Source organism: Ictalurus punctatus, chromosome 6 (assembly GCF_001660625.3).
Source record: "Ictalurus punctatus breed USDA103 chromosome 6, Coco_2.0, whole genome shotgun sequence".
NCBI classification, from domain to species: Eukaryota; Metazoa; Chordata; class Actinopteri; order Siluriformes; family Ictaluridae; genus Ictalurus; species Ictalurus punctatus.
This window is the reverse complement of record NC_030421.2, coordinates 24261110-24288886: the sequence shown is the minus strand read 5'-3', so window position 1 is coordinate 24288886 and position 27777 is coordinate 24261110. Positions and strand designations below refer to the sequence as shown.

Here is a 27777-nt window from a genome sequence, read left to right as displayed (position 1 = left end):
AAATTATGAATCAATATTGTCATTGAGAGCTACAGTGCCCACAGAATATGGTATAAATCTACGGTTCAAATATTTTGTATGTTTTTTTTAAACCGGTAATTCTCTCGATTATTATTTATATTTTTCTGACAGAACTGGTGCTACTAGCGCGCTTATTCAAGTGTGTTAGAATTTCTCTTATTTCCCATATGAAATTGAGCCTAAATTTCCAATTCAGTCGCTGGGGCTGGTATAACCTGTTTGAGGAAACTAAACAATGCGCACAGTACAAATGCTATTCTGTCGATTTCTACTCCAGAATAAAATATTCTAATCACAGTCAAAATCTATCTGTATTTTTGGGTTTTGCTACTTACAGGCCTACTTAAAAAGGGATGTGTGGTATCAGCAGAAATAAGGCAATTTGGATGACCGTGGTGTTAGGGAGTGGATTTAATGCCAGCCAACCTTGAGGGCTCAAGCAAGAAAACGTGTGAGAAAGAGACGCGCTCTGATTTAGGCGCCCGTATTACCACCGCGCGATTTACAGTTGGGACTATTGTAGCAGCCCGGCCTCTCGCGGTGTCGTAAAGAGCTTCTGTCTTTTAAACTTATAGTCTCCGTAAAATTTACAGCGTTGGCCATGGCACGTAATTCCACCAGATTTTCTATGATAACTTGCAGCTCTTCCCTATAAAGAGAAAAAATCAGAGATTTCCTAAGGCCGATAGAAATTTGTATTATCACACCACACCTTGTCCCACAGAATAAAATGACCTGCCCTGTATGTGCTGAAAGACTGAAAGATCTCTGATAGAGTTTGTAATATGTGTACGACGCATTTGCTCCTATTGGGAGCAATTTGGCTAAATTGCAATGCTCGTATACACCTTAAAACTCCGCAGAGGAAAGGGCTATGGCGACATAGGTTTTGCTTTTACTTTTAACCCATTCGCTTTAGTTTTATAATGGACCTGTGATTTTTCCGTTCTTATTAAATATTTGCAAAGTAAATAAATAAATAAATAAATAAATAATCTACCCGTTTTGCTTATTTTGTTAAATTGGTTAAATCTTCAGTCATAGGTGAGAGCTTAATGTTACTGGATCGGATGACTAATGCAAGATTCATGTCCATCTGAAATAGTATTAATAGCAGATTTCCTGTTTTAAAAGTCTGATAACCTGAGGAGGGATGATTATATATTTAAGATAATTTTAATTTCCAAAATGTTATAGTACAAAACATTTTGATTTTGAAGAAAGTACTCTGTCAAAAATAGGAGCAGGAGTACAACTTTTCACTTAAACAACAAAAAAAAGAGAGAGAGAAAAAAGCAGGAGTTATCATATACGTAAACTATAACCAGTAAAGCAGGCTAGTAAATAACCGTGTAGTGTGCATGGGTCGGGATACGGGTAAAAACTGACTCGCTGGTATGTCTGATATAATTTTATTTTACTGTTACGTAATTGCTGTTAACACCAACCTTTTCATTCAATAAAGAAAAAAGTCGATATACATCTATCCATATCTATATCTATATCTATATCTTTACATATTTGTTCTTTTCTGGTTTGTTTCGGAATCATCATGAAACACTAATGTGAACATTTCGTAACTTTGAATAGACGAGAAAATCCCTCTTAAAATGCATTACCATTTTGTGCTTTATTTTTTTCTTTTTTTCTGAAGTATTTTTTTGCAATATAGATTAGTAAGCACGTGGTTTGTATTGGACATGCCTCCACAAAATAACGTTTTTAATTAGCAGCATCCTGCACTTATGTTTTCAAAGAACTATATTGCCCTCTAGCGGTAACCATATCCATTTTGATACCAGGGTCTACTGGATGATGCATTTAGCCGCAAGATTTTCCCTAAATGCAGTTAAAATATTTTTGCTATCTGATTTGCCTACAGCGCGCCATGCTGGCTTTGAAGTTTTGAATAAAGTATTAATACTTTGCCTATCCATGAAATTTCATCAGCTAACATTTTAATTGTCTTGTGACTGTAGAGATGAATATTTTGATAGCGTTTTTATCTTTCTATCAAGTAAACATTCATAAAAAAACCCAATTCATTTACTGCTAGAAATGCGTACAATAATTAATTAAAACTTGAATTTTAGACAGCAGTCAAAGTTAAGTGTTGCAGCCCATGAATGGAAATGCATTTGGTGAATAAACCTGACTTTCCGTGTGTTTGGGTCGATTTCTTTCAGTCTCACCGACAGACAATTTATCGACCAGACACCCCGTAGAAAAGTGTCTGCATTTTTGCTTGTCAGCAACAGACGCAAACACCCAACTAGAACGTTTTCAAAGCAGAGTGCAATTACTGTCTTAGACCATAAAGTCATTTAGACCAGACGTCTAGTCTTCTCTATGGCTTTATTGGACCCAGTCTCTTCCTGCTCTAAAGTAATTCTAAAGTAAGGTTTGAAAATAAATTGGGGTTCTCCACAACACTTATTTCGCAATCATGAACGGTTTATTAGGCCTACCAATATCCTCTAACACTAAACATGTTTAACATGAGAGCAACACTCAGTCCAAGCACCGTATTTCGTTTAATAAATTTTCTCAGCATCAGAAAATATATTTTATTAAATCTTCAGCCGTCCACTCTGGTCCACAATCTTAACACCCCCCCCCCCCCCCCCCCCCCCCCAAGGAAATTTACATATTCGTTAAGTTATTTTTCTTAATAGATTTTAGGCCTTCAAAAAAGTTAGTGTAGAATTGTGAGAGACGAACAGGCTACGCGATGTTGAACGCTGTTATATTACAAATAAGCCCCAATACTTTTTTACACCTTCAATATATGGACATACCTAGATGCATTTATTATAAATTGTAGTGTTAAATGAATATCTGTCCATAGCCACCACTCGAACTAGGTAGTAAGACCTTCAGGGTCTCAACTACTAAACTAATCATCAACGACATTTCTCATATTCATATTTAAATTTATATCCAAATATTCCTACTTAATTATTACTGCATGTTGGGTGTCAGGAGAGTAGTGTGGCCTATTACTGCTCCATGAATACTGATCCTCAATCAGCTTTCTGTACATTATTAAGATTTAATTAAGCGTATACTAAGAGACACAATCAAAACTGCATATAACATAGCTAGTGTGTGTACTTTACCTGCGTGCACAACCGTTCGAACATTTGTTTCAAGAATGAACAAATCATAATCACTTAAGACTCTCAATACATCCAGTCCAAAAGAATCAGAATGTAAGCTTGTGTATTTCCATAGAATAATTTGACAAAGACACAGAAAGAACATAAACCAACGAGGCTGCAACACCCTCGATCTAAACGTAACATATTACTCATATACATAGAGGACACTTGGAGCGGCGAGCTGCCCGCAGTATTATTCACTGAGGCTCCTGGCTACCCCGCTCTCTGTTCATCTTCTTCATTTTCATTCGTCTGTTCTGGAACCAGATCTTCACCTGCCTCTCGGTCAAATTCAGAATTCGTGCAACTTCGTAACGGCGATCTCTCGTCAAATACATGTTATAAAGAAATTCCTTTTCCAGTTCCAGTGTTTGGTATTTTGTATATGGACATCGTTTCTTTCTCGTTGAACGTGCATGAATCCAGTTTGCTGCTGGGTTGCCTGTAAAAGAATGAATAACCCAATAAATCCAAGGTTACAAAAGCAATAAACAACTGGGCAAACTACATAAACAAAAATAGCTGCACTATGAAATAAATTTCTTATTTTATTTCCTTGATCTTAATAAGCAATTCGCCATAACAATAACTGATGGCGTGGATGCTATTATTAGTAAATTCTGTTTTAAATACTAGGTTTACGGCTGCGTACATTTCTTTGGACCTGCGGTAAGAGTTCAGACACTTTTATTGGTTAGTAAAACCTCCAGCTTTACACACCCTGCTAGTACAGTTCTGACGGTTGTAAATCACAGGGCAGTTTCTTTTACTTACTTGGGTCAAGTTGTTGTTGTTGATGTTTCTCGTCTTTGGGCTCGCTTTGGTTGGAAATATCGTTGTCAGCGGTATCTTTGTTAGCTTTCTGTACACGCTCGGCCAGGGCGCTACAGCTGTAGTCTGGGGCCGCCGGAGTGTCAGGGCCGAACGCAGAGCTCTCGGTCCTTTTCGGCGGTAAAGTTTCCGCCTTTGTCCCGCACTGACGACTACTCGAATGGAAGCCGGAAAAGGAGATGTGGCTCGAGATTGGATCTACCCAGGAACGCACGTATCTGTTATCTGCACATGCAATATGGGACTGGTGCACGTACGGATGATAAATTCCGGACACCGTAGCCGTGGACGGCGGATGAACTGAGGACCAGGACGTGGGGAACACGGCTGTCTTGGGAGCAAAGCTACAGGAGGAAAAATCCGCATTTTCCCCTACACCTGACGGCCTAGCGGCCGCCGAGAGCGGGCTCTGGACATAACGCGCTCCGTACACGTCTTCCGCCTCGTGTCCCATTATAGAGTCCACATAATAGTTGCTTAGAGTAGAACTGGTCGACATTTTTGGATCCCCTCGTAGTCATATAAAAGGTTACACTGTTACGGAAACCTTGCCTCCGCACAATCATAGTATTTTTGCTGGCTTCATCTTCAGTGATTGGTTACATGAATCACGTGATCATATTTACCAATACAGAGAGTAAATCAATCCGCTGATAACGGTATGGTTGATATTGCCCTTTGACTAAACATAAAGAGATATACATATACACACACTTTTTTTTCTTCTAAGAATTGACATAGTGTTACATTTTGTTAACCAAAGCTCTTTATATTTTAGTGCACTGCTAAAATGGGGGAGGCCCCGGACTATTTTTTTTTTACCTAGCCAGATTAAAACACACATCTATTCCACGATCTCTTCTCAACGTTTATGCCTGCATGCCATATAACACCAGCTGAGTGTAAAATCTTACAAGATCTCGTCATGAGATATACCCTATACTCCAGTCTTGTAAAGTGGGTTATTTAATAGTGTACTGAGTTTTAAGCCCTCGTAAAATAAATGCAATAACATGCTGTAAAACAACATACCACGTTTCCTGGCGGATTCTCATATATTACAAACTGCCTATGTTTCTTCTAAGTTGAAAACTTATATTTCTAAAATCTCGTAAGTTTCACATAGAACTTAGTATCCGTATGTCGATTGTATTTATTAAGAATAAAGTCATAATGTGTTTATGTCTATCAATAAAAATCTTTATGAGGTGCATTTGGATATGCATTAATGCGCCCTTAATAAAACGGACACATCGCATTACAAAGTAAAATATGTGTCTATGACTGCATTTAATGGAATACAAATAATAAAACTTCGGTCTATCATCACCCCGAAGGTGATATTCGTTTTGATCACCATTCCAAACTCTCTAAAGATGGTAAATATAAGGCTACTCTACTGTTAGTCCACTGATAATTAATTTGTCAACACTGATTTGCCAGTAATGATTTTATTATAGTGTTTTATTTATTTATTTAAGTAGGCATACTTGACATTTTTCAGATGAGCAGTCTAAATTTGAAAGAAGTTAAGCCAATACAGAACACAAATACACATATAATAATAAAACATAAATGTGATTTGAGATTTTGAATAGCTGTTGGGAATCTAAAGATATTATTTAAAGATAATATGTAGACTTAGCTAAGACATGAATACATGAACAGAGAGAGAGAGAGAGAGAGAGAGAGAGAGAGAGAGAGAGAGAGAGAGAGAGAGAATTTTTGTAATACGGAGGTTTTCCTTAGACATAATTCAGTTTAAGATAGTATGGATTTTTAAGCAAATTTAACTTTGTCTTGTATTAGACTAAATATTGCCTTTTTTATTATTGAATGCAAATTCTATGCAATCGGCTCAATAAATATTTACAATATTTATTACATACTATGAAATAACAATATATTAGTTATAATATTGTTTTGACTTTATTTTTACAGGCACTAGAAACATTTGAGTATATTTGTTGTGTTGAGCTTAACGTATTATTTTAATCTGTTTAAAGGCCTGGTGATTTTTTTTGTATAACTCGGCAGTATTTGTTATTACCGTAGCCAAATCTCTACTCAACATTTAATCATTTTAAAAAGAGCTATAATAATATCAGAATGTGTTCTTACTTACCATTTCACATTGACAAGAAAGACCAAGAAGACAATAAATCCAAGCCATATTTTCATTTAATGGCTTGCGTGTTTTTTTGGGGAGTTTTTATGGAAATTTTGTTTGTTTGCTTGGTGTTGTTGTTGTTTTTATTATTATTATTATTATTATAGTGCGGTTTATGAAATACTGTTTACACAAAAACTGCTACATTGACAAACTATTTATTACATGATACATGCCACAAACATGCACTAGAGGTACACATTTTAATTTTACATATAACATTTACTATACAGAACAATTTAAATGGTAAGATTTCACATAAATGTAAAAGTTTATTTTTTTGAAGAAGAAGATGGGGAGCCTACGGCAACTGTGCTTTCAGGTCCAAAGTCATGTTTTCATGGAATTTCAGTGCTGTCCTTTGCGACACTATATTGTTTCCAATGAAAACAAACAAACACGACGAATTTGTCTTTTCGTCACGTATCATAATTTAAGACCACTTCATACCCTGTGAAACATAATGGCTATGTACAATTCATACTTTTTATAATGATACTTGAATACCATCAAGTAACTACAATAAAAACCTATTTTGACGTATAGCAACAATCACAGTATCTGAACGAGAAAAGAAAAAAACGTCCAATGTTCGACAGCATCATGTTGTAGCATAACCCATCATGAATACATATAGAGAGGCAGACAGGGCATTTGTTTCAAGACATGCACTGGTTTGCATGTTCACGAGAAGGTGAGATTTGAATTAAGTTCCCGGATTCGGTTTTCTCTGCTCATCTTCTTCAGCTTCATCCTGCGGTTTTGAAACCAAATCTTCACTTGTCTGTCGGTGAGGTTTACACTTTTACTGATCTCTAGACGGCGCTCTCGAGTCAGGTACATGTTGAATAAAAACTCTTTTTCTAATTCCAAGGTTTGGTGCTTTGTATATGGACATCTCTTTTTCCTACCACTCTTTGCAGTTAACCAGTTGCTTGTCGGTGTATCCGTTTTGCATTCTGGAAAACAAACAGAGCAAATAAATAGAAAAATACATACATAAATAAAATCACTCACCATGGTTCGACCCGTTAACCAGTGCAAATGTCTCCAAAAAGGCTCCCAAATCATCAATAATAAGATTTATACATAACCTGTAATTATAATTACAGAAATTTAGAACGAATACTAAAGTCACTCTTAAATCTGTCTCGTGTTTTAATCGACTATTTGTTTGTAAAACAAGTAGGACAATGACCTTAGCTGTAGTATATTCTATTGCAAAGGTAGGTTTTGGCCAAGGTTTTCAACTGTTGTAAACACAGGTCAGTGGTTATATTTATTTATTTATTTATTTATTAAAATGAAGTTCTGCAATTATGAAAATGAATGTACCAGTTTTATGATGCCAATTGTAAACGCTGAAAAAAATATACATTTTCAAATTAACAATAAAATAAATCTTTGTGTTGTAAAGATAAGACTACACTTTTAAGTTATCCAAAGAAAGAAAGAAAGAAAGAAAGAAAGAAAGAAAGAAAGAAAAAGGCTTTAAAGGGACCGCAACAAAAGGTAGGCTATTTAATGTTAGCGCGCGGCACCGTTTCCTGTAAAGTCTTTTACTGCAACCCGAGTAAGCCTCTCATTAAACATTACGACTTTCGGGGTTGTTTGTGTTTTATATTGGGTTTTATGATGCTGGAGCGTTCGTATTACAGCGCGACGCGATTAAATCTTTTTATTGTACCCACCTTTCGCTTCCTTGTGTGGCAATTCCGGGCTGGAGACAGGCGCCTCGGCAGTGTTACTCTTCTCCTCCTGAGTACTCGCCGTGTTGTCCGGACTCGGGCTGCGCGTCTCCTCCTCCTCAATCTCCGGCACCTTTTTTCCCGCTTCGACAAAGGACACGGTGTGCGGCTTAGGAGTCAGCCGGTTCAGCTGCATCAACGTGTTCGGAGTGCTGGTCTCGTGACTATAGTCCTGGCTTTTAGCCGTCGTGTATGTTTGACTTAGTCTGAAATAACCCGGGACCGGAATTTCTGGACCGTCCACCGTACACGCCTCGGAGATCAGATTGGAGTATGCGGGCATCTCGGACGAGCTGACCTTTGCTCTCTTGTCGGAGTACATGCAGCAGTTGCTCTCTTCTTTTATATTCTGGGAAAATGTGCAAGTGGGAATCTGGTTAGACGCTTGCTCTATTCGACAAGATCTGTTCGGATCTACCCAGTTATCAAGCTGAGGTATGTACGGGTGCACGTTCATGCCAATATTTTGGTTTACTTCCCCCCGTTTGCCAAGAGACGGCAAGAGTCCACAGGTTTGCATTCCATAACTTCCCAATTCTGCACTGGATGGCACATACATGTTGCTGCTGGAATAGAAATTGTCTGTTCTGCAAGCCCCAATTAAAGAATCTACCAAAAACGTATTAGCAGTGGGAGAGCTGTTGGGATAGGACATTTTGGAGAGATTTTAAAGAAGAGAGAGATGTCCTTTGTAAGCTGACATATCTAGCAAAACAATCCCGCGTAACCCGGAGGGTCTCTCTGCAACCACATGACAATCTCACCAATGAAATTTGAAAATGGCCTTGAGACGCAGGCTCTTCTATGTCACGTGTGCGCACAAACACATTATTTGGAGCTTCAGTCGTGGTCAACAGCGACACCTAGAACACGGACTTGAAATTGGTTTCAAGACGGACAAAGACGAAGGCTGTTTTATCAATTCTATCTGCTCTACATGTATAATAAAGAAAATGCAAAAATGTGGTGTACAGATATGCATCTGTACTGAGTTTTACTGACTAAACTCTGCTCGTGAACACGCATTTCTTTGTTATGTGGACTCCTTCAGGTGCAACACAAGAAAGATGGCTACTAAATACATATTATTTGCTAATATACATTACTAAACGCAGGATATTGTACGGGTTCACTGGGCAGGGAATGGATATAGGCTGTTTCCTTTATGAGTGCATATTTTAAAAACAAAATTTAATTGGCTATAACGCTTAACGTATGAATATGATATTAATTTTTTATTGAATATTTTCATACATATTTCCCTTGGTTACCGTGCATATTTGCGCTGGCTAATTTGTCATATTCATTTGTAACATACACCTGCGACCGCTGATTCCCATGCCCTTCTTCTGGAAGTCTATTGTGGAGTCATAGGCCTAGTTCAAAGAGTAGCTTCCTTTTCACAACTAAATCAGTTACTAATTCTGAGAGGAATCAGCACCTCCATCACTACCACTTCGAATAACAACAACAGCAACGACAACAACAACAATTACTACTACTACTACTGCAGCAGCAGCAATAACAAAAAGGACATTATTTGAATGCAATAATTGTGTTTAATTTAAAATAATTTTCATGTTTCTCTTTTGGTTTATTGGTTTTGTCCTGCCAAAAATATTAAAATCATTACTAAATCTGGCAATGGTATGTGTAATCGAACTTTTAAACTGTATCATGATTCGTGTATTATGATGAATTAATCTTGAGAATTTGCGTAATAATTATTTTATTTATAATAATTATTTGATTTGTCCAAATCAACGGCTTATTTTGATAAGAGTCGCTTGTAAATTTAAATAAATTTTTTCAAGGCACATGAATGATAAATGCGCTAGAGTTATTTATATATCATTGTGATGTGATGCATGTTCAAGTTTAACCGTTTAATAGTTACCCATCATAAAATGCTTGAAATGACACAGGTGTGGAATGAAATCATATTTTTAAAAGTACATTTATAATGTATTTGCTAAAATAAAATTATGTTGCCTAAAATAGCGTAAGGATTTTTATAACGTTTGAAATATTTTTGATAGATATACATTGTTAATATGCTTATTATAGTTAATAATAACATAAATGTTGCAGGGCCGTATTGAGAATCAAAACAAAAGGAGACTGCATGTACCTAACAATTTATTTTGTACTTATATATATATATATATATATATATATATATATATATATATATATATATATATATATATATATATATATATATATATATATGCTATTTGTTCATTAACTTTATACGATGCATATATTGCTTATTCTTGACAAAGAAAAAAGCTCAAACTAGAGTGCTAGTCTTGACACTATTAATCCTGCTGTTTTTCTCAATGATGGCCTTTATACTTTTTTAAAAAATTATTTTGCACTTGTATATGCAACAATGCCGTAATTTCAGACAATACATTGCTTAGCTATGCAGTTGTATCTGATTAATTTAAAACAAACTAATAAACTAAATGTATAGCACACTTATATTCGATAAATATTTTAAACCACTGACAAGTATTCTTTCAACTGAAACTGAAAGTGGCATTATATAATATAATATAATATAATATAATATAATATAATATAATATAATATAATATAATATAATATAATATATATTCATCAGAATTTTAGTATGGTAAAATGACATTCCAGTAGCTTTTATTTATTTAGATTTTTTTTTGTATTACACTGTCTATAAATCGAATTGCTATTCAAATACGACAATTGACAAATGCGAAAATTCAGACACGACATGACCTATATTTCTTTCGTTTCTTTAGACGCCTCGGAATCGTGAGCTAAGGCAACTTGAATAATCTGTTACAGGTTAATTTCATCAAATAAATAAAACATTTACTAACTATTTAGAAAATTAAAAATTACTTGAAAATACACACACACACACACACACACACACACACACACACACACACACACACACACACACACACACACACACACACACATATTTATAACAGCGGTGAGCAAAACCTTCTAAACTGCTTATGACGCTTTGTTAAATATGCAGTACAACATAAATTACTTTTCCCCTAAATCCCGAAGTATTGTAACCCAATTTTAAAAAGCAGATTGTACGGAATCCCAGACACTTTGAAACAAATTACTTTCTCCCAAGATCACAGTCATTGTTACATACTGAACACTTGAAATCCACAGTGCCTACTCCAAAACTGTTGTAAGTGTGCCCCCACGTGGCGACTGACTATACTAACGTCTAAAGCGAATAAGACAGAATTAAATAATAATTTTACAAATTTGGCCAAAAATAAGAACTCCCATAGATAAATTTAATGTTAACATTAACAATCATGCAGCTGTTTAGAATAATTGCATAGAAGAATTTCATTATGATCTCTTAACACTGCTTGCAATCACTGTAGTTATATGTATTACTATCATACCTTGAATAATCTGTTTAGAAAACCATACAGATATAACCGATAGAACTAGAACTATATCTAAGCATGTTATTATGATAAAACAATCATTTCTTTCCAAAAAGTCAATCCATAAATATAAAGTAATTAATATTATATATTTTTTTCCGTTTACCCCACCATTCACATTATTATGTGCAAATAAATGAATGAACAAATTAATATGTAGGCCTAATTACCATATAAAAAGATGTTATTGGCAAAATTCTAGAAACTATATATGGCCTATTGTATTTGTCAAACATCCACTTGCGACACGAGCCCTTGTAACAGATTGAGAATACATTTCAGGGATTTTTTGATTGTTTGCTTGTTTGTTTTACAATTCGATTTAGGTCTTCGTCTGTAGGGAGCATTTGCTTCAAAACAAAAACAAAAAAACTTTTTTAAAAGGAGTAGGAAAAGTGTTACTTATGTCTATTTAACATTATTTTGGTCAGAAAAACAAAACTCGTGTTTAATACTGACATTGTGTTTAGCTCACATAAGTGTAACGTAAGTGTATAAGGTCTCAATGAGTATTTCGATCTTCAAGGTATTCTAATTGAAAATTAAATGCTTCGAGATAAAGTAAAATATATTTATATTTGCATCATTTTAAATCAGAGAGCTGTACCCTTGCTATGATTAGACCGTGTAGCAGGCTGAGGAATGCTGGCCTTGAATGGAAGGAAGCGTAGCGCATCGCGGCCATGTTGGCTCATGCTGCAGTGTTTTATTTCTCGGAGGGCGTAGTTTCTCAACGAGAACAACGAAAAAGGCGCCTATATTTTACTTGGCGACCTTGACATTACGGAAGTTCAAACCCGATTTTCATATTTTTATCCACGTTTTCCATACTTACCCAAGATCCCCATGTTGTCAATATTCATGTCTTACCTTTGACACAAATGTCATTACTGCAACGATGATGCAGCGCTCCAAAACTTACCAAATTTAGTGTCCAGTTTTCATCGGCGTTATTGATTCATTTTGAGAATACTACTTTCTGTCTAAATCTATAGGTCTTGTGTACATCGACATCTCATTCTAGAAAAGAATGTGCAGACTTTATGGCCAACGTCGCATTTGGACTGACCAGAGGGTACAATAGGCCCCAATTTAGACCTTTACAGCTAGGCTTTATTGAACGTCTAGACGCGGTTCAAGGTTTGGTAAACACCCTTTTAGTGTAAAAGAACAAAAACTCGAGCGTCTGTCCTATATAGGTTTTCACGCGTTTAGTCTTAGTGATGATTTTGTTTCTGCACCCTTAAAGCGTCGACAGACTAAACTATTATATCACTAAAATGACCGGGAAAGTGTAAAGAAGTTTATTTAAAGAATATGCTTAGTAATTTACATGCACATTTCTCTTTTAATGTTTGAAACGTTTTTAAAACAAATATATTTAATTAAAAAACAACAGCAAGCATATTCCCTCACACAAAATACAAGCTATTACTTAAAAGACGTTCAAAGAATTCTGGAATATTCATATTTTATTTACTACACCAATACACTGCATGCTACCGAAACAAATGCATACACAAGTCTACACTAATGGAAACACGCATTGATTATTGTAATCAAAAATTGTTTTGCTTACTGCAATTGTAGTGACTTACTTAGCCTTGTACCATGAAAATTGCAATAAATAAAAAAACAAACAAACAAACAAACAAATAAAACCAATACGATTACGTTTCTGTAGCAATCACATTTAAACAACAGAACAAGAAAAGATTGTCGACCGTTCGGTACCATTCTTTTTTAGAATGTTTGCTTGTTATATATATAATTTTCACAGAGGTAAGAGTTCATTGTTTTAATAGGCTACCAAAATGTTTGCATAGTTAAAAGTATACATCAGACCTAACAGTTTAGCTTGCGTATCTGTTTCGGTTGAATGCATAATGTCCCAATAGCATACATAATCATGACTCGGTGAAAGCCATGACCGTGGTCTGCTAAAATGATTTCAAAATAAAGGGTTTCCAGTGAAGTACTGGAGACGGTCTCGGTTGAGCTTTTTTTCTTTCATCCTTCTGTTCTGGAACCAGATCTTCACTTGTCGGTCTGTAAGGTTTAGCATTCTTGACAACTGGAGGCGCTTCTCTTTATTTATGTACACGTTGAAAAAGAATTCTCTTTCAAGTTCTCGGATCTGATATTTTGAATATGGGCACCTCTTTTTTCTGGACTTTGTACCTACAAAAAAAAGAAAAAGAAAAGAAACATAGCTTAGTTAACAATGCAATTAAAATGTAAGTGTGCTTAACTTAGTTATGCAACCACTTAACTGGTTGCCATTAAATAATTTAAGATCAAGTGAAGCTGGACGTTTTCTGCAATGGCCTCAAATAACTAACTAACTAACTAAATAATAATAATAATTCATATACAGATACACGTTTTTTTTAATTTCCTTTCTCGTCGGTCGAACAACAGATGGACACATACACAATAAAGTAACGACCTAAGTAACCCATGCACAAATGAAAGCACATTCATATTACGCGGACACAAACCGGTACGCATACGCGCGCCCAAAAGCATGTCAACAAGCTATTTTTTTTTTTTTTTTTTTTGTTTCTAGGAGTAGCGCGCAACTTTCTGTTAAAATCTTTTGGGTTAGTCCAGTATTCTATTTAACCTAATTAACTTAGTCTTACAAACTCATGAAACACGGAAGTACAGAAATAGACACGGGTTTAGTTGCAGCACTAAATGCACTTCACGGGCCGATAGGGTATATGACAAGTAAGTGTAGTCGTTTATACATGTATATCAGTTTGTGATTAATTTCAGTAATACACAACTCGCCACCATCATTGCCATATGCCCCAGCACTGTTTTCCCATCATAAAAATTGTTTTACAACAGCAAGGCTAGTCGTATTGGGTATGTAAAAACCTTTGCATGCTTATAAAGCTGCACATAAAACCGAACCGACAAAGTGGTCTAGCAGCTTTAAGTGCCGTTTAATGTGTACCTACTTGAGCCGTTGTTCTTCCCCTCTTGTTCGCATGTTGATAGTGGAGATTCTTCCTCTGTGGTTTCAGCGTCTCTTTCTGTCTGATCCGTGCTATCTGAGGACACTTTATTACATGCGGCATCTCCGGGGACCGTAGGCTCAGTCTTTTGTTTAGAAGACTCAGGGTTGGGCTTTCCAGCGTTAACAGTTTCGAAAAATTGGTCAAAGCCTTGAGGAAGTACTCCGTTTCGGCCGACGTTGGTGAAAAAATTGCACGCGGAGTTCGTGCCGCCGTGATGGCTGTACACAGACTCATTTTTAAAAATCATTTCCGCCCTGTTTGATGACTGAAGCAGATCTCGGTGCATTATCTCGTCCGTTGAATAGTAGGAAGCGTAATTGCCCCTGTAATGCCATTTGCTCGGGTGATCCAGTCCATAGTCTCTGAAAGCCACTTCTCGAACAGGTTGGACTTGAGCTATATTGGAAGAGTATGGAAAATTAACTTGACAAGATGTGGACTGCGGTAAAAACGACGACACAGTAGAGAAATCAGGCGCCGACACATAGTACGTGCAGTTCGGTAAATACATATTGGACGCGCAGTTGCCGCGATCATCGTAGTCCGTCATATCTCGGTTTGGCGTTAGAGAGCACGAACAGGCAACTCGACTGTGTTAAACTTTGTACATCTATTGCACCATAGGCGTGTGGACAGGAGTCGTGAGGGAGAAAAAAAATCGGAAACGTAGGCTGACGTGCAATTCATCTTGATCGATTCTTGAGGTAATTGTGTCATGTGATCCGGTAAAGAAATTACCATATATCAATATCAGTCATTAGGAACTGTCTCGAGCAGCTCATAGGCAAAAGCACACGGCAAATTATTGGTTGCCTGCGTTTTCTGAAACTCCCCATGTGCATAAACAAGGCATTAGTAGGCTAAACAATCGCTGAAGTGCTAGGTTACCAAATACACTTTGCTCGAGATATAAGCATTACACATTACAACAAATTAAGTACATTTTGTAACATTTTATTCAGATTATTGAATCTGCATTGCTGAGAATTCAATAAGGATCACTTTCGTGACTTTTAAGAATATCTATAATATCTAGTTTTTCTTTCCACAGGTACCCACGCCTTACCCTTGACGAGCATCTGTGGTTTTTATAAACAGGAAAATGTTTTTTGATCCTTCTATAGGAGATTTGAATTAGCATACAGACTTACGATCGATCTGATTTTAATCAAACTGTAATACTTTCTCCACAGTTACAATAGTCTATATGTACTTTCCTTCGTCTCTTTTTCGCGTCGGGCATTGGCTTTAACAGCAATTCACAATACATTATTGTTCTAACACTTTAGTTTTGGAGAATAGTTTTAAGGAAGCTCTACAACATGTTTTTTTTTTAAACGGAAGCAGATAACTCGTTTAAAGTTATTTACTTTAATGCGAATCTTTAAGTATATGTTTTCTTACTGTTTCTAAAGGGAGAAAGAAGTAAGTTTTATTCAAAGGGAAAACGTAGCCTTATTCCTAAAACCAATTTGTAAAAATTACTGATAACTGTATAGCCTAGACGCCGAAGAATTTAATACTACTACCACTACTTCTGCTCCTACTCCTGTTGCTGCTGCTACTACTACTACTACTACTACTACTACTACTACTACTACTAATAATAATAATAATAATAATAATAATAATAATAGAAATAGAAATAGCCTATTGTATCTAGGTTGGACTTACTTTAGAGTTTTAGTAGAAAATCCAAGCTTCGGCTGCTGAATAATCTTTGTCGAACGTTGCATCGTATCAATTAAACAAAGAAAAATGTCCTGAAACGGGAGCTACGCTGGATTCACACTGCCAAGTCCAAAACAACTCTTCTGGCTTTGAACGTCTGAGGCCTGAAAGGCAGCCGGCAATCTACAATAACCGTCAGCACTTAAATCATTTTATTGCTCAGACAAAAGGATGAGCCCGGTTTTACTGTCTTGTGTGGAAGAATTTGTTGACTACACTGGAGCCAAGAAAGCAAAACGTATTGAATATTTCATACAATTGCTAATACTACCAAAAGTTACATAATGTCTAAAATATATTTTATTACTAAAAAGTATATTATTTAGGTTTTACTTAATCCAATTTATAAAACCGTACAGTTTAATTTTTTGCTATTTCGTTTATTGAATGTATCTCAACTCGATTTCTATGAAAGCTTAATGGGTGTAGCTTTAGTCCTGATTGAATTTACTTGTACTTTCCAAGCAAGCCAAACAAAAGAAAATATATTACACATATAGCCACATTTCCATCCACTAAGAACAGTCTGGGGGGAAAAAAGTCAGAAGCCAAGCTATGGAAGCTACGGCTACCTAGTTTACAAAAAGATTTTTAAAACAAATCTAATATCAATATAAGCATTTACGCAGACAACACGATGTTAATACTAATTATCCCAAAATACCTTAAATTATATTCACCACAGTTTTACTGTAGTGAACCGAATATAACAAAATTAAGCTGAATGTAAAATGAAATAAAAATAAAAATAAAATGAAAACTAAATTAATAATAATTTTTTTTTTTTAAATAACATCACATCACAGCCACACGGATGTTTGCGCTGTGTATCTACGTTTCTTTAAATGATTACAAGGGGCAAATCTTTCAAAGAATTCGATCTGCATTTTAATTATTATAAACTCAGTATTACTGCTACTACTACTACTACTACTAGCAACTAGACTAGTACTACTACTACTACTACTACTACTAATAATAATATATGAAATAAAGTTTTTAAATAACCCACCCAAAAATGTATTCTTTTGAAATAATGTGTGTATTTGTGTGTTTATTGTGATAGGCGAAAGACTAACTTGACCTTAACTTTGTTATGGCATCCCCGTTCTGGCGCGCGCCAGCAAAGACGTTGTCTCGCTCTCCTAGTTTAAAGAAAAAAATAATAAATTATATTCCGCGTGTGTCAATAAAGCCTTTTAGGTTATTAAACTAGAAGTACAGCGCAGTTTCATTAATGTTTCATTTATTGCTTTTGTAAAAGCCTATCTATGGTATTAATATTAGATAAGTATTATTTAATATTTAAGAAAAAAACAGAACATGTTCTCACGATATCCTTAAAGTGATGAGTATGGTGAGTCTGAAAACGTAGTTATGTATAAAGTAAAATACGAGTAGATTCGCTTAAATATACTCAAACTTTGTTGCTTATAACAGCGATATGCGATAAAAGAATTTCACTGCGCTGTAATGTATATGTGACAAATAAAGGCTTCTTCTTCTTCTAAAAAAAAAGTTTATATTTCTTTCTTTTCTTACAAGATTGAGATTCATTTGGCCTATTCTAACATAGCAAATACCAAAATAACTCTATATCCACATTTACACAGATTGATATTACAAATATCAAAGTGTTCAGTGTCACTTTTTAATAGACTTCCGGCCAGTGGAAGCATAATAATATTTCTCATATTGCATTTATATAACATAACACTAGGCCATATAATATTAGGCCACTAAAGCCTATGCACCTTCACACACCAGTATAAATACCAGACTATGTTTGGATAATATAGTATTGACTTAATAGCATATTTGTTTTCAAAATTTGCTCAAAATATCACAAGAAAAAAAGGCATAGTTAAGACAGATCAAACGCACAGCATAATGTTTTAGATACATGTATTACAATAACAAAATAATTAATTTCAATTCTATCTATCTATCTATCTATCTATCTATCTATCTACCTATCTATATATATATATATATGTGTGTGTGTGTGTGTGTGTGTGTGTGTGTGTGTGTGTGTGTGTGTGTGTATCTCTCTCTCTCTCTCTCTCTCTCTCTCTCTCTCTCTCTCTCTCTCTCTCTCTCTCTCTATATATATATATATATATATATATATATATATATATATATATATATATATATAATGTGTGTGTGTATGTGTGTGTGTGCAATATAGCAATGTGAAGCACACGTATTAGACAACAAAAGTTTACGTATGTGCAGTCTGTTTCAAGTTTAAGATAGATTGCCCTTCTTTACAATAAGTCAGCTCCCTCCTTAAAAGTAAGTTTGTGTGAGGAAACGTAGTTACCACCCAAACTTGGAATTCACCTGATTGTTTATTTACAAACTTGAGCTTGTACTCGCCAGGCTGACGCTCTCTTTCCAGATCAAGGATTTTCATTAGAAAACAGGGTTAGTTTAAAACACACACACACAAGCGTGCGCATACACGCACGCACGCACGCACACAAACACACACACACACACAGGACGCACGAAAAACTCAAAATACACACGTATTTCGTGAGTTTACAATGAAGTGGGACAGCTTACATTACAATTTAAATAGGCAGAATCTTTGGATAGATGAAGAAAAAAAACACAAAAGATTCCATGACATTACAGCAAAGTTGCATTTTAATTTTACTTTTAATGCATGGCGTCCTGTAATTTTTTCTACTGCCGATTACGTCAAAAAATGTTATTATGGTGGGGACTAATTTGACATATGTTCTCGTGATCAGCTAGACCAGTATCTGCCGTAAATAAATATTACAATATTTCTTCGTATCCTTACAATGGTATCGTAAAAATACAGGTGTATTAAACTTCTTAAATCACTTTGGAAATCATTGCCAAGGTGAGGAGCAACACTGTGGTCACCATTAAGAGAAACACTGATTTTTCTTCAGTGCACTGAGAAAACATGCTCGCGCATTAATAAACGCTTCTTTTTCATTCTCCGGTTTTGAAACCAGATTTTTACTTGTTGATCACTCAAGTCCAGTCTATCTGACAGCTCTTTCCGTTTCTGTCGGTTTATGAATTCGTTGATCACAAATTCATTCTCAAGTTCAGCCAGCTGTGGCTTTGTGTAAGGTTTCCTCTTCTTTCTGACTCTCACTTGTACAGGACACCAAGGGAACCCTTGAAAGAAAAAAAAGAGACATGAGTATTTTTTGTTCCCTTTGTTGTAAACTGGTTATGAACACATTTAATCCTGAATATGTTACAGCATTTTCATATAACATATTCCTCTTGGAAACAACAAATTGCTAGTGCAAATATTTAATAGGACAGATGTTAAAAAAGAAACGGAAACTAGTAATTAAACGTCCTGTTTAAATGAAAAAGGCAGACTGAACAGGCATCTTGGTGCATCTAGTGCCATAAATGAAAAATAGCAATTTGATATAGACAGACCATAACTCCCTTAACAGTTAAAGAAGTAGTACCATACCGTCTGCACTGGTGTTCTGAGAACTCGATGTGGGCTGTACTGGGACAGTGGACTGTGCAAGCTGTACAGTGCCATCGATTATCGCATGGTTGTTGGAATTCACCCCAGCCTGTGCCACCGTGTTTTGCAACCGTTTGTCCAAGTCTGAAAAGTCACATTTGCTAAAGCTGGCAGTTGCTGTTATCCCATGCTCACCGGTAAACGCTGTCGTGTGTTTGTCCGGTAACTCTGATTTGTGGTTTGCATCTTGGACGTGGTATTTACAGGAGCCTCCTTTGCTATGGCCAGTCACAGCCACTGAGTTAGTAATAAACGGTTGAGAATAGCCACTAAAGGCGAGGCTCTGTGGCGGATTTGTGCACGAACTTGGGGAAGTCCACGGGAGTGAACACACCTCTCTCCTGCTGTAGAGCTGCGCGAGTCCGGACGGATGGGCGCCATTGGGCCAGTTGGAGAAAGTCAACGAATCCGCAGTTGGATAATTCAACATAGGACTAACATAGCCAGAACTAAGAAAATTGTGCTCACACATTTCTGAGGAGCTCACCCACACAATTCTTACAAGCGATTTTATTTTACCCCTAAAAGAATAAAAGTCAGTAATTGTTGATTTGTTAATTCACAGTCACGTGATATGCAAACAAACGGCGTCCGGCCCCGCCCTTGCCCCAGCTCACTACACAACGTAATACACAAGCTACGTCTTTTTTTTTGGAAAAGCCATTAAATAGGCAGTTGACCGTCGTTTCTTGTCTATGTAAATGATGTTTAACAAAACTAAATTGTGGCTTTCATAAGAAATTTTCTCTCTCTTTTTTTTAAAATTACAACGCATTATATGGCAATAACATTAAGAGCAATATAGCCTGCGACTGTAAATTGCTTTCGATAATATAATACAATGTAGAAGTTAAGTCTTTTAGTATTCTTTTATTATTTTTTTCTCCATTAGCTTACTGATTACTAACGACACCCACCCACCCTCAACTTCGCCCGATTCACTTTAAAACAAGTCCTGATTTATTTTAATAAACAAAAATTGCAATAAGAATGAGAATGTTACAATTATCTCAGTACATACGTATTCTGTATGATTTTGTAACATGTTATTGCATGTAATAAAATAACAATAAACAAATTTTAAGAAACGACGTATTTCTATAACCTCTTCTCATTCTACTTTTTATTCTTCTTCTCGCTATTATTATTATCATTATTATTATCATTATTATTAATTAATTAATTAATTTATTTATTTATTTACCTATTAATTTATTAATTAATTTATTTATTTTCAATTCATTTAAACATTGCGTTTCCTGTACTATTATTATTTACTAACCTAGAATGCCCTTAAACGATGCTTAAGACCTTTATCTTAAGCAGCTTTTCCTATAGTTTTATCATGCAATTTTTGCAGAGTCTTGTGTCTACAGGCATTTTAGCATATTTATGTTTATGTATGTATCCACATACTTATGCGACGAGTGTTTTTTTTATTAGCCTATTCGATGTGTTTTGAAAACAAAAGTAACCTAAAGAAATAAGAGGGCCACAGGCCTATAAGAAAGGCATCTTTGATCTTCATCTTTCAATCTTTCATTGCGCCTTCGGTCCTATTTTCTCTTTTTCCGTTAGTCAAATTCATCGGTATAATTTTCTATAAAAATGATCAGCAAATATAATATACAATTTTTTAAACACAACTTTCCTCTCGAAATACTATTACACATAATCACACGGTATGTTACCGAGGACGATTTATTTGTGAAAATGACTAATTATGGCGTATTGAGTCAAAGATCGAATTAGAAGGAATTTTCACTGACAGAATTATTTACAAATAATAATACAATAATGGTCTTACAAAGGTCTTACCTTAATAATGGTCTTACAACTGAATTTCCCGACATGTTGCGTATGGTGAAATATCTGGTATAATAATGCCACATCTGATGTCACATACTACTAATTTACATTTTAAGTATGTAAAAAAACAGGGAAATGCATTTGGGCCAATGTGATGACAAAATCTTAATCAACAAATAACAAATATTTCAAGTATTTTTTTTTTTTAGCAAATTCACATTTATATGTAAATATGAATGGCCGAGCAAGATTTTTACTTCGACACTGTACAACCACTAGACGTTAAATTCAGTATCTAATATGCCTAATATTAAGGGTGACAACAAAATATTTCAATAGATTTTTGCCTTACCTCGGGTGGCTTTTTCCAAACGTTACAAATTATTGCCTAGCAAGAGCAGACTGAATGAATCGTAAACGCGCCGGAAAGAGAAGAGACGGTTCAGCCTCCCAGCCTTTACGAGTCTAGCAATAACATTACTTTTTTTTTTTTTTTTTTTTTTTTAAATAACACTCCTTTCGTTTGCTCGACAGTTCGAGGAATGGCACAAGTTATCCTATCTATTTAATGGAAAACGAGTCAGATTCACTGACAATACAATAACTCAGTTCAAGGTCAAAGTCCAGACATACATTTAGCAAAAACAAGTCCAAGTGCATTTAACTGCAAGGATGTTTTGTAGCGACAGCCCGACTTACTTTTTAAATGGAATAATATAGTCCCTGTTGGACACAAGGGGATACAAATTTGTTGGTTTTGTTGACAATCGTGATATTAATTGACAAAGATAAAGGAAACCAATGTGAAGCCATAGTTTAGAGCCACAGTTGTTGGGTGTTTTCGTATGCACTTACAGGAATTCAGTCTTCATTCGGCCATTCTGGTTTGTAAATGAGAAGTGTCTCTCATTTCCTGAATACAACACCCCGTTATTAAATTAATCTTTAAATGGCATTTTCGTTGAACCACTGCTGAGCTGTAATTGCACTATATAGCCGGTAGATGGAAACAAACTTCCACAAATTGAGGCGGTTTTCGGTAGTTATGGCACTCAGACTTATCAGTCAAGGTCGCCACTGATAACGTGTCTCAAGGTCAACGGTAAAGACGATACTCGCTATTTGAGTGTAAATTTCAGAAAATTATCCGAAAACGCTATTTTATAGACAGTCGTAAAGGTACTGAGAATTTTAAAATACTGTATATAACAGTTTAAGAGGAAAAAGAGCTTGTTGCAAAGATTCTGCTGCTTTTCAGGATTTCAGAAATTTTGTGAAATTTCAGAGTATGTAAATGACCATTTTTAATCACTTATGCACGTTTTTTTTAAACATGATAATCTAAACACGAGGTTTCCCCCAGTGTAGAGCTATAGCAATCAATTACAACATGCTACTTGACATTATTTATATTGCGAAAAACTCAACCAGACTCCTGGTATCTCAACGTTTTCCCTACTCCAAACACACTTGATCCACCTCATGATATCTTCGACAAGCCCTCCGTCAGTTGGATCTGGTGTTTTTGGAACAGGGAAAACGTATGTTGTTAAATTATGTTGTACAACGAGCCTTCAAGACGGACTGTACCATGCAGACCAATGCCAAATTTGGTCTAAGCAAAAATAACATAACAAAAATGATTACACTGTGAATTTCCAAATCACTACAAATATGTCATTCATCAACTTGCTTCATGTTTTTACAAAATAAAGACAAATCACAAACGTTTCAGTTGTATACGTGGTTGAATCTAGGGTGTGTATTACATGCTGTTGCAATATCAAACATTATTTCTTTAATAAATAACTTTCTGTTTCCTTATAACATTCCTCATGGGTTCAAGATCTTCAAGTGCACGCGTTGTTGTTTATATCTGAACAGAATCACAATCATTCACAAATGATGTAATGACACTTTATTGAGAAAACATTGAAGCAAATCATTGATAACATCTGTATAAACAAAACCGAAGTGTATAAACCGGAATTGCCTTACCATAGAATAAACTTATATCGTAGGATTAATATATAGCGTATATAATGTCTTTTCAGTAGCCTTAACCCTTAAGATCATGTGTCTAAAATAATAGTGGTTCTTGCAGAACAACACTAATTATTCAATAATATATTTAAAGCCTTTAAAATTGATATATCGATCAAACGTACAGCACATTTTGACACATTTCTACAAATAAGGAGCTTCAGAACATTAACGACATTGAATTGAGTATAAAATTAGTTTAGGTGGTAATTTCTTAAAAAGATTCAAAGTCTTTAGATATTTTTGAAATAATTTTCTTGTCTTTGACACGGCGATTCTGAAACCATATAGTGACTTGTCTCTCTGACAGGTTAGTCGAGGAGGCTATCCGTCGTCGCCTCTCTTTGGTAATAAACTTTGTAATGGTGTATTCATGCTCGAGTTCCTTCAGCTGCAGTTTCGTATAGGGAACCCGTTTCTTCCTCCCGCGCCGAAGAAAAGGGCCGGTATCAGGCGCTGTGTCTTCTGCAAATATATACTAAAAGAATATAGCAGCCTACTACTAATAAAATAACATTAATAAAATATAATTTTGCATAATGCTAACAGTATATGTTTATATACATGCGTGTGTGTGTGTACATACATACATACATATATACATACATACATACATACATACATACATACATAGGTGTATATACACATGTTTATATACATATGTACAATTTACATATCTATAATTCTAGTGTGTAACTGCAATCTACTTCTATACTGGAAAATGGAAATCCTCTTAAAAATGTAAATATTTAATCAGCTGAACAAGTAAACTGCTTATACATATAGTCTAATGCAGTTTGTTGCTTCTTACAAGTATGGCAATGAAACTAGCCTATCATCAAATTTATTCATTGCATTCACTGCATTTTCAAACATGCAGAGATCATTACTGGGCGTGCTAGATCGTTGTAGGCATAAAGGGACGTGAAATGTGGCCTACAGTATACGTCTTACCTGCTAGTGACGATTTCCAGATATGCGGGCTGGCCGTTTGCTCTTTCGGACAATAAATTTGGTTGTTCCAACTGCTCGACCAGTTCCAGGGCTCGCAGTCCTCCATTACGAAATGACTTTCATGTTTGTGATCTCTGGTCCTGGCGCGCTGAACTACAGGGACATCAATATATCCAGGGATCCTATAGGGTCCTGCATAGCCCTGATACACACCAACGTCCCGAACCCGGGTCGGACCTTCACTGCAGTGTATTGCGGCTCTACTGAAATCCATCACATCTTGTTTATCAGCCAAGTGTCCATATACTTTCCCATTAACACTGTGGTGGTTCATGACTCGTTGCTGAAACACAGCGCTTGGAGGAGCTTTGCAACTGTAGAAACTGTTGGCGAAGTGACACCCAAAAGCAACCTGCGAGTTGGTACAAGACGCTGCGTTGGGAAAAGATACATAAGACGATAGAGGCTCGGGGCTCAGAGAGTTCAGTGTATCCGACAGGAAATAAGACGAAGAGCGACTCGAGTGCCCTCCAAACGCAGATGTGTAAAAACTTCTACTGGCTTTCTCCCCGCCTAGCTCCTGCTGCTCCATATTTATATGACAACCAGCACAATTAATCTGACAGTAATTAAAACCATCCTCCTGTGTTAATCCAGTCCGGTCAAGTAAAGTAGGGCAAAACATTAAAAAATCAATTGACAGCAAGGCTTTTTATATTTTCCGAACTAATTACAGGACTCTGACAACCTGAAACATGATTGGTTAGTACTATCCACGTGACATGCAAATAACTATGTTGACCAAGGATTGTTAAGAGATTCAGTTGTTCAGAAAACCAAAGAGACCGCGTTCAGATTTGAGCATTTGGTACTGACTTAATATGTTTGTACATACAAGTGAACGTGAAATTCAGGCAACCAATGCCTCATCCATGGTGACAATTCTTTGTCTACCAAAAAAAAAAAACCCTACGTACATTTATGCCTTTAAATTAACTTTGATCTAAACTTTGATAAATATAATGCCTAACGAATTCTATAAGGTCAGAAGCATAGATAAGACACGAGGTGGTTCTTAAGACTCTTTGATGCTGCATAAAAGTAGAACGTACTGCAAAGTAAAAATCAACCAGTTGAAACAATGTAAGTCGCTGAATTGTTAAGCTTGTTAAAATAGTATACACCTAAGCAACGTTTATATGTCTACAGGCCTTTTTTTTTTTTTTTTTTTTTTTTTTTTTTACACGTGTACAGGTTCAGGTTCTCTCTATAACCTAGGTTTGCGAATATAATTAAGTAAGTAGGCCTACGCTTTAGCGGATCAACACCTTTTTAACAATGAGTTGATGTATATTTAGGAACGGTCATGTTATGGTATATCTTACGGTTTGGCTATTTGCCCATCAACCACTGTGTTTGTTTGTGTGTCCGTCTTTGTGTTTTTTTTCTGTAATTGGAGTGGCAGGGCATCTTCTATGTGGTATATAGATGTCAACTGAATTCGTACATCTCCAAAGAAGAAAGGGTCTGTGAGAAATTGTAGGAACAGACAATATAGTCATACTGCATTAGCAATGCAAACATGGATAATGGGAGATATCTTAAAATTTAGTATGTATTCTTCTTACAGAAATAATGTTTGTCTTTACATATGAAATGATGTGCTTATGCATACATATTAATAATCATACTTGACTGAACTATGTTTATATAGTCATACATACACACGAATACACACACACACACACACACACACACACACACACACACATATATATATATATATATATATATATATATATATATATATATATATATATATATATATATATATATATATATATATATATATATATATGGTAAATGGGGCACTTATATAGCGCTTTTACCCATTCCCAGATACACACACACCCCAATGGTATCAGAGCTGCCATGCAAGGTGCTAACTTATCCCAAAAATATTCTAAGAAAATATTATTTCGTTTATGTAAAAAGGTGAAATGTAATTAACGTGCTGGTCCAATAGCACACACTGCATTTTGGTAGTATATATATATGGTCGGTATAGTAGGCTACTAATAAGTGCGTTAATTTGGCTCTCCATATCAGGAATAGTGTCTTCTTTATATATATATATATATATATATATATATATATATATATATATATATATATATATATATATATATATATATATATATATATAAGCTTATGGTAGAAGACTTTGAAGGTTAGTCCTCAAACCGTCGTCGAGCGTAGAGTCCAACAGACAGTAGTTTAATTTTGTCACTAGATGGCGATATGAGTCCACATTAAGGGCATTCATTGATCAGTTCATCAAGTTCCACAAAGCTATGGATTTCCCATTCCAGATAGTAGGGATCAGGCCGCTCGAATTCAAGATCGGACAACTTATGTAAAGTTCAAGATTTTTTGAAAAAATTATGAAACCTCGCCTGTAGTATTTACAATCACAATATACATTTAATCAATGCCATGAATGGCGCAGAACGTCCGGATACAGAGGCTCAACTGACCTTCGCTAGTTTCGCTACTGTCGCTAAAATTTTTATTAAATACTAACATTACGTTCTTAAACACTCAAAGGCGTCGCGGCTTGCTTGCGATCTTACATGCAATCCCCCCCCACCCCACCCCCCTTTTATATAGATACGGTAAATTTAAAATGACTTGTATATACTTTCAAAATATACTTTAAGATTAAATTATTATGGCTCAATTTGGTGAAGCATTATTAAATTAATATAAAATTTTAATTATTAGGCTTGGACGGAGGCACACTGATTTCAATTGGAAATTAATTTTGCCAAAAGATTCGAATTTCATTTATGCGGTTATATCTTTCTACAGGAAACTTTGCTGCGTTTTACTGTAGCCGGTTTTACAGAATTCCCTTAGCCTGTAAGGTATTTCAGGCCATCAAAATAAATGCTGGCATTTAAAAAAAAAAAATTTGGTACACACTTTCGTTGTTTTCCACGGTCAATCTAATATTCAGCCACGATGTAAAATACAACATAGACCCCATTGATAAAGATATTTGTGTTAATGCAGGGGCAGCTCTGTTGAACCCCCTTCCATAAACGGTGCTTAATCTACCCTTTGGGGGCGAAAGGTGGCGGTAGGGAACAGTTTCGAGAACATAGACTTTTTTTCTGGTTGGCTAGAGAATGTGTAGCATACAATGCGTGACCTTATCTGTAATAACTAAACTATAATATGGTATATTATGTCTTTTGTTTAGGCAA

The 27777-nt window shown here is 35.5% G+C and overlaps 5 protein-coding genes across 6 annotated transcripts; all 5 read right to left on the bottom strand.

Moving 5' to 3' along the window:
• Positions 1-3226: 3226 nt before the first annotated feature.
• On the bottom strand, positions 3227-4589 carry hoxd9a (homeobox D9a). Its single transcript, XM_017469185.3, has 2 exons — positions 3957-4589; positions 3227-3624 (listed from the first exon to the last, which is right to left on the bottom strand). The coding sequence occupies exons 1-2, from the start codon at positions 4510-4512 to the stop codon at positions 3380-3382; spliced, it is 801 nt and encodes a 266-aa protein (XP_017324674.1). The 5' UTR covers positions 4513-4589; the 3' UTR covers positions 3227-3379.
• A 1733-nt stretch (positions 4590-6322) lies between these two features.
• hoxd10a (homeobox D10a) lies at positions 6323-8674 on the bottom strand. The gene is made up of 2 exons (XM_017469198.3): positions 7875-8674; positions 6323-7142 (listed from the first exon to the last, which is right to left on the bottom strand). The coding sequence occupies exons 1-2, from the start codon at positions 8584-8586 to the stop codon at positions 6868-6870; spliced, it is 987 nt and encodes a 328-aa protein (XP_017324687.1). The 5' UTR covers positions 8587-8674; the 3' UTR covers positions 6323-6867.
• Positions 8675-12693: 4019 nt separating this feature from the next.
• On the bottom strand, positions 12694-15490 carry hoxd11a (homeobox D11a). Its single transcript, XM_017469165.3, has 2 exons — positions 14374-15490; positions 12694-13585 (listed from the first exon to the last, which is right to left on the bottom strand). Exons 1-2 carry the CDS (start codon positions 14981-14983, stop codon positions 13356-13358), a joined length of 840 nt encoding a protein of 279 aa, XP_017324654.1. The 5' UTR covers positions 14984-15490; the 3' UTR covers positions 12694-13355.
• Positions 15491-18499: 3009 nt separating this feature from the next.
• Positions 18500-22080, bottom strand: hoxd12a (homeobox D12a). 2 transcript variants are annotated; one of them, XM_053680586.1, is made up of 3 exons: positions 21864-22080; positions 19643-21574; positions 18500-19329 (listed from the first exon to the last, which is right to left on the bottom strand). In XM_053680586.1, the coding sequence occupies exons 2-3, from the start codon at positions 20172-20174 to the stop codon at positions 19091-19093; spliced, it is 771 nt and encodes a 256-aa protein (XP_053536561.1). In that variant the 5' UTR covers positions 20175-21574; positions 21864-22080; the 3' UTR covers positions 18500-19090.
• Positions 22081-23423: 1343 nt separating this feature from the next.
• On the bottom strand, positions 23424-25227 carry hoxd13a (homeobox D13a). Its single transcript, XM_017469264.3, has 2 exons — positions 24509-25227; positions 23424-24019 (listed from the first exon to the last, which is right to left on the bottom strand). Exons 1-2 carry the CDS (start codon positions 25191-25193, stop codon positions 23769-23771), a joined length of 936 nt encoding a protein of 311 aa, XP_017324753.2. The 5' UTR covers positions 25194-25227; the 3' UTR covers positions 23424-23768.
• Between the last annotated feature and the right edge of the window lie 2550 nt (positions 25228-27777).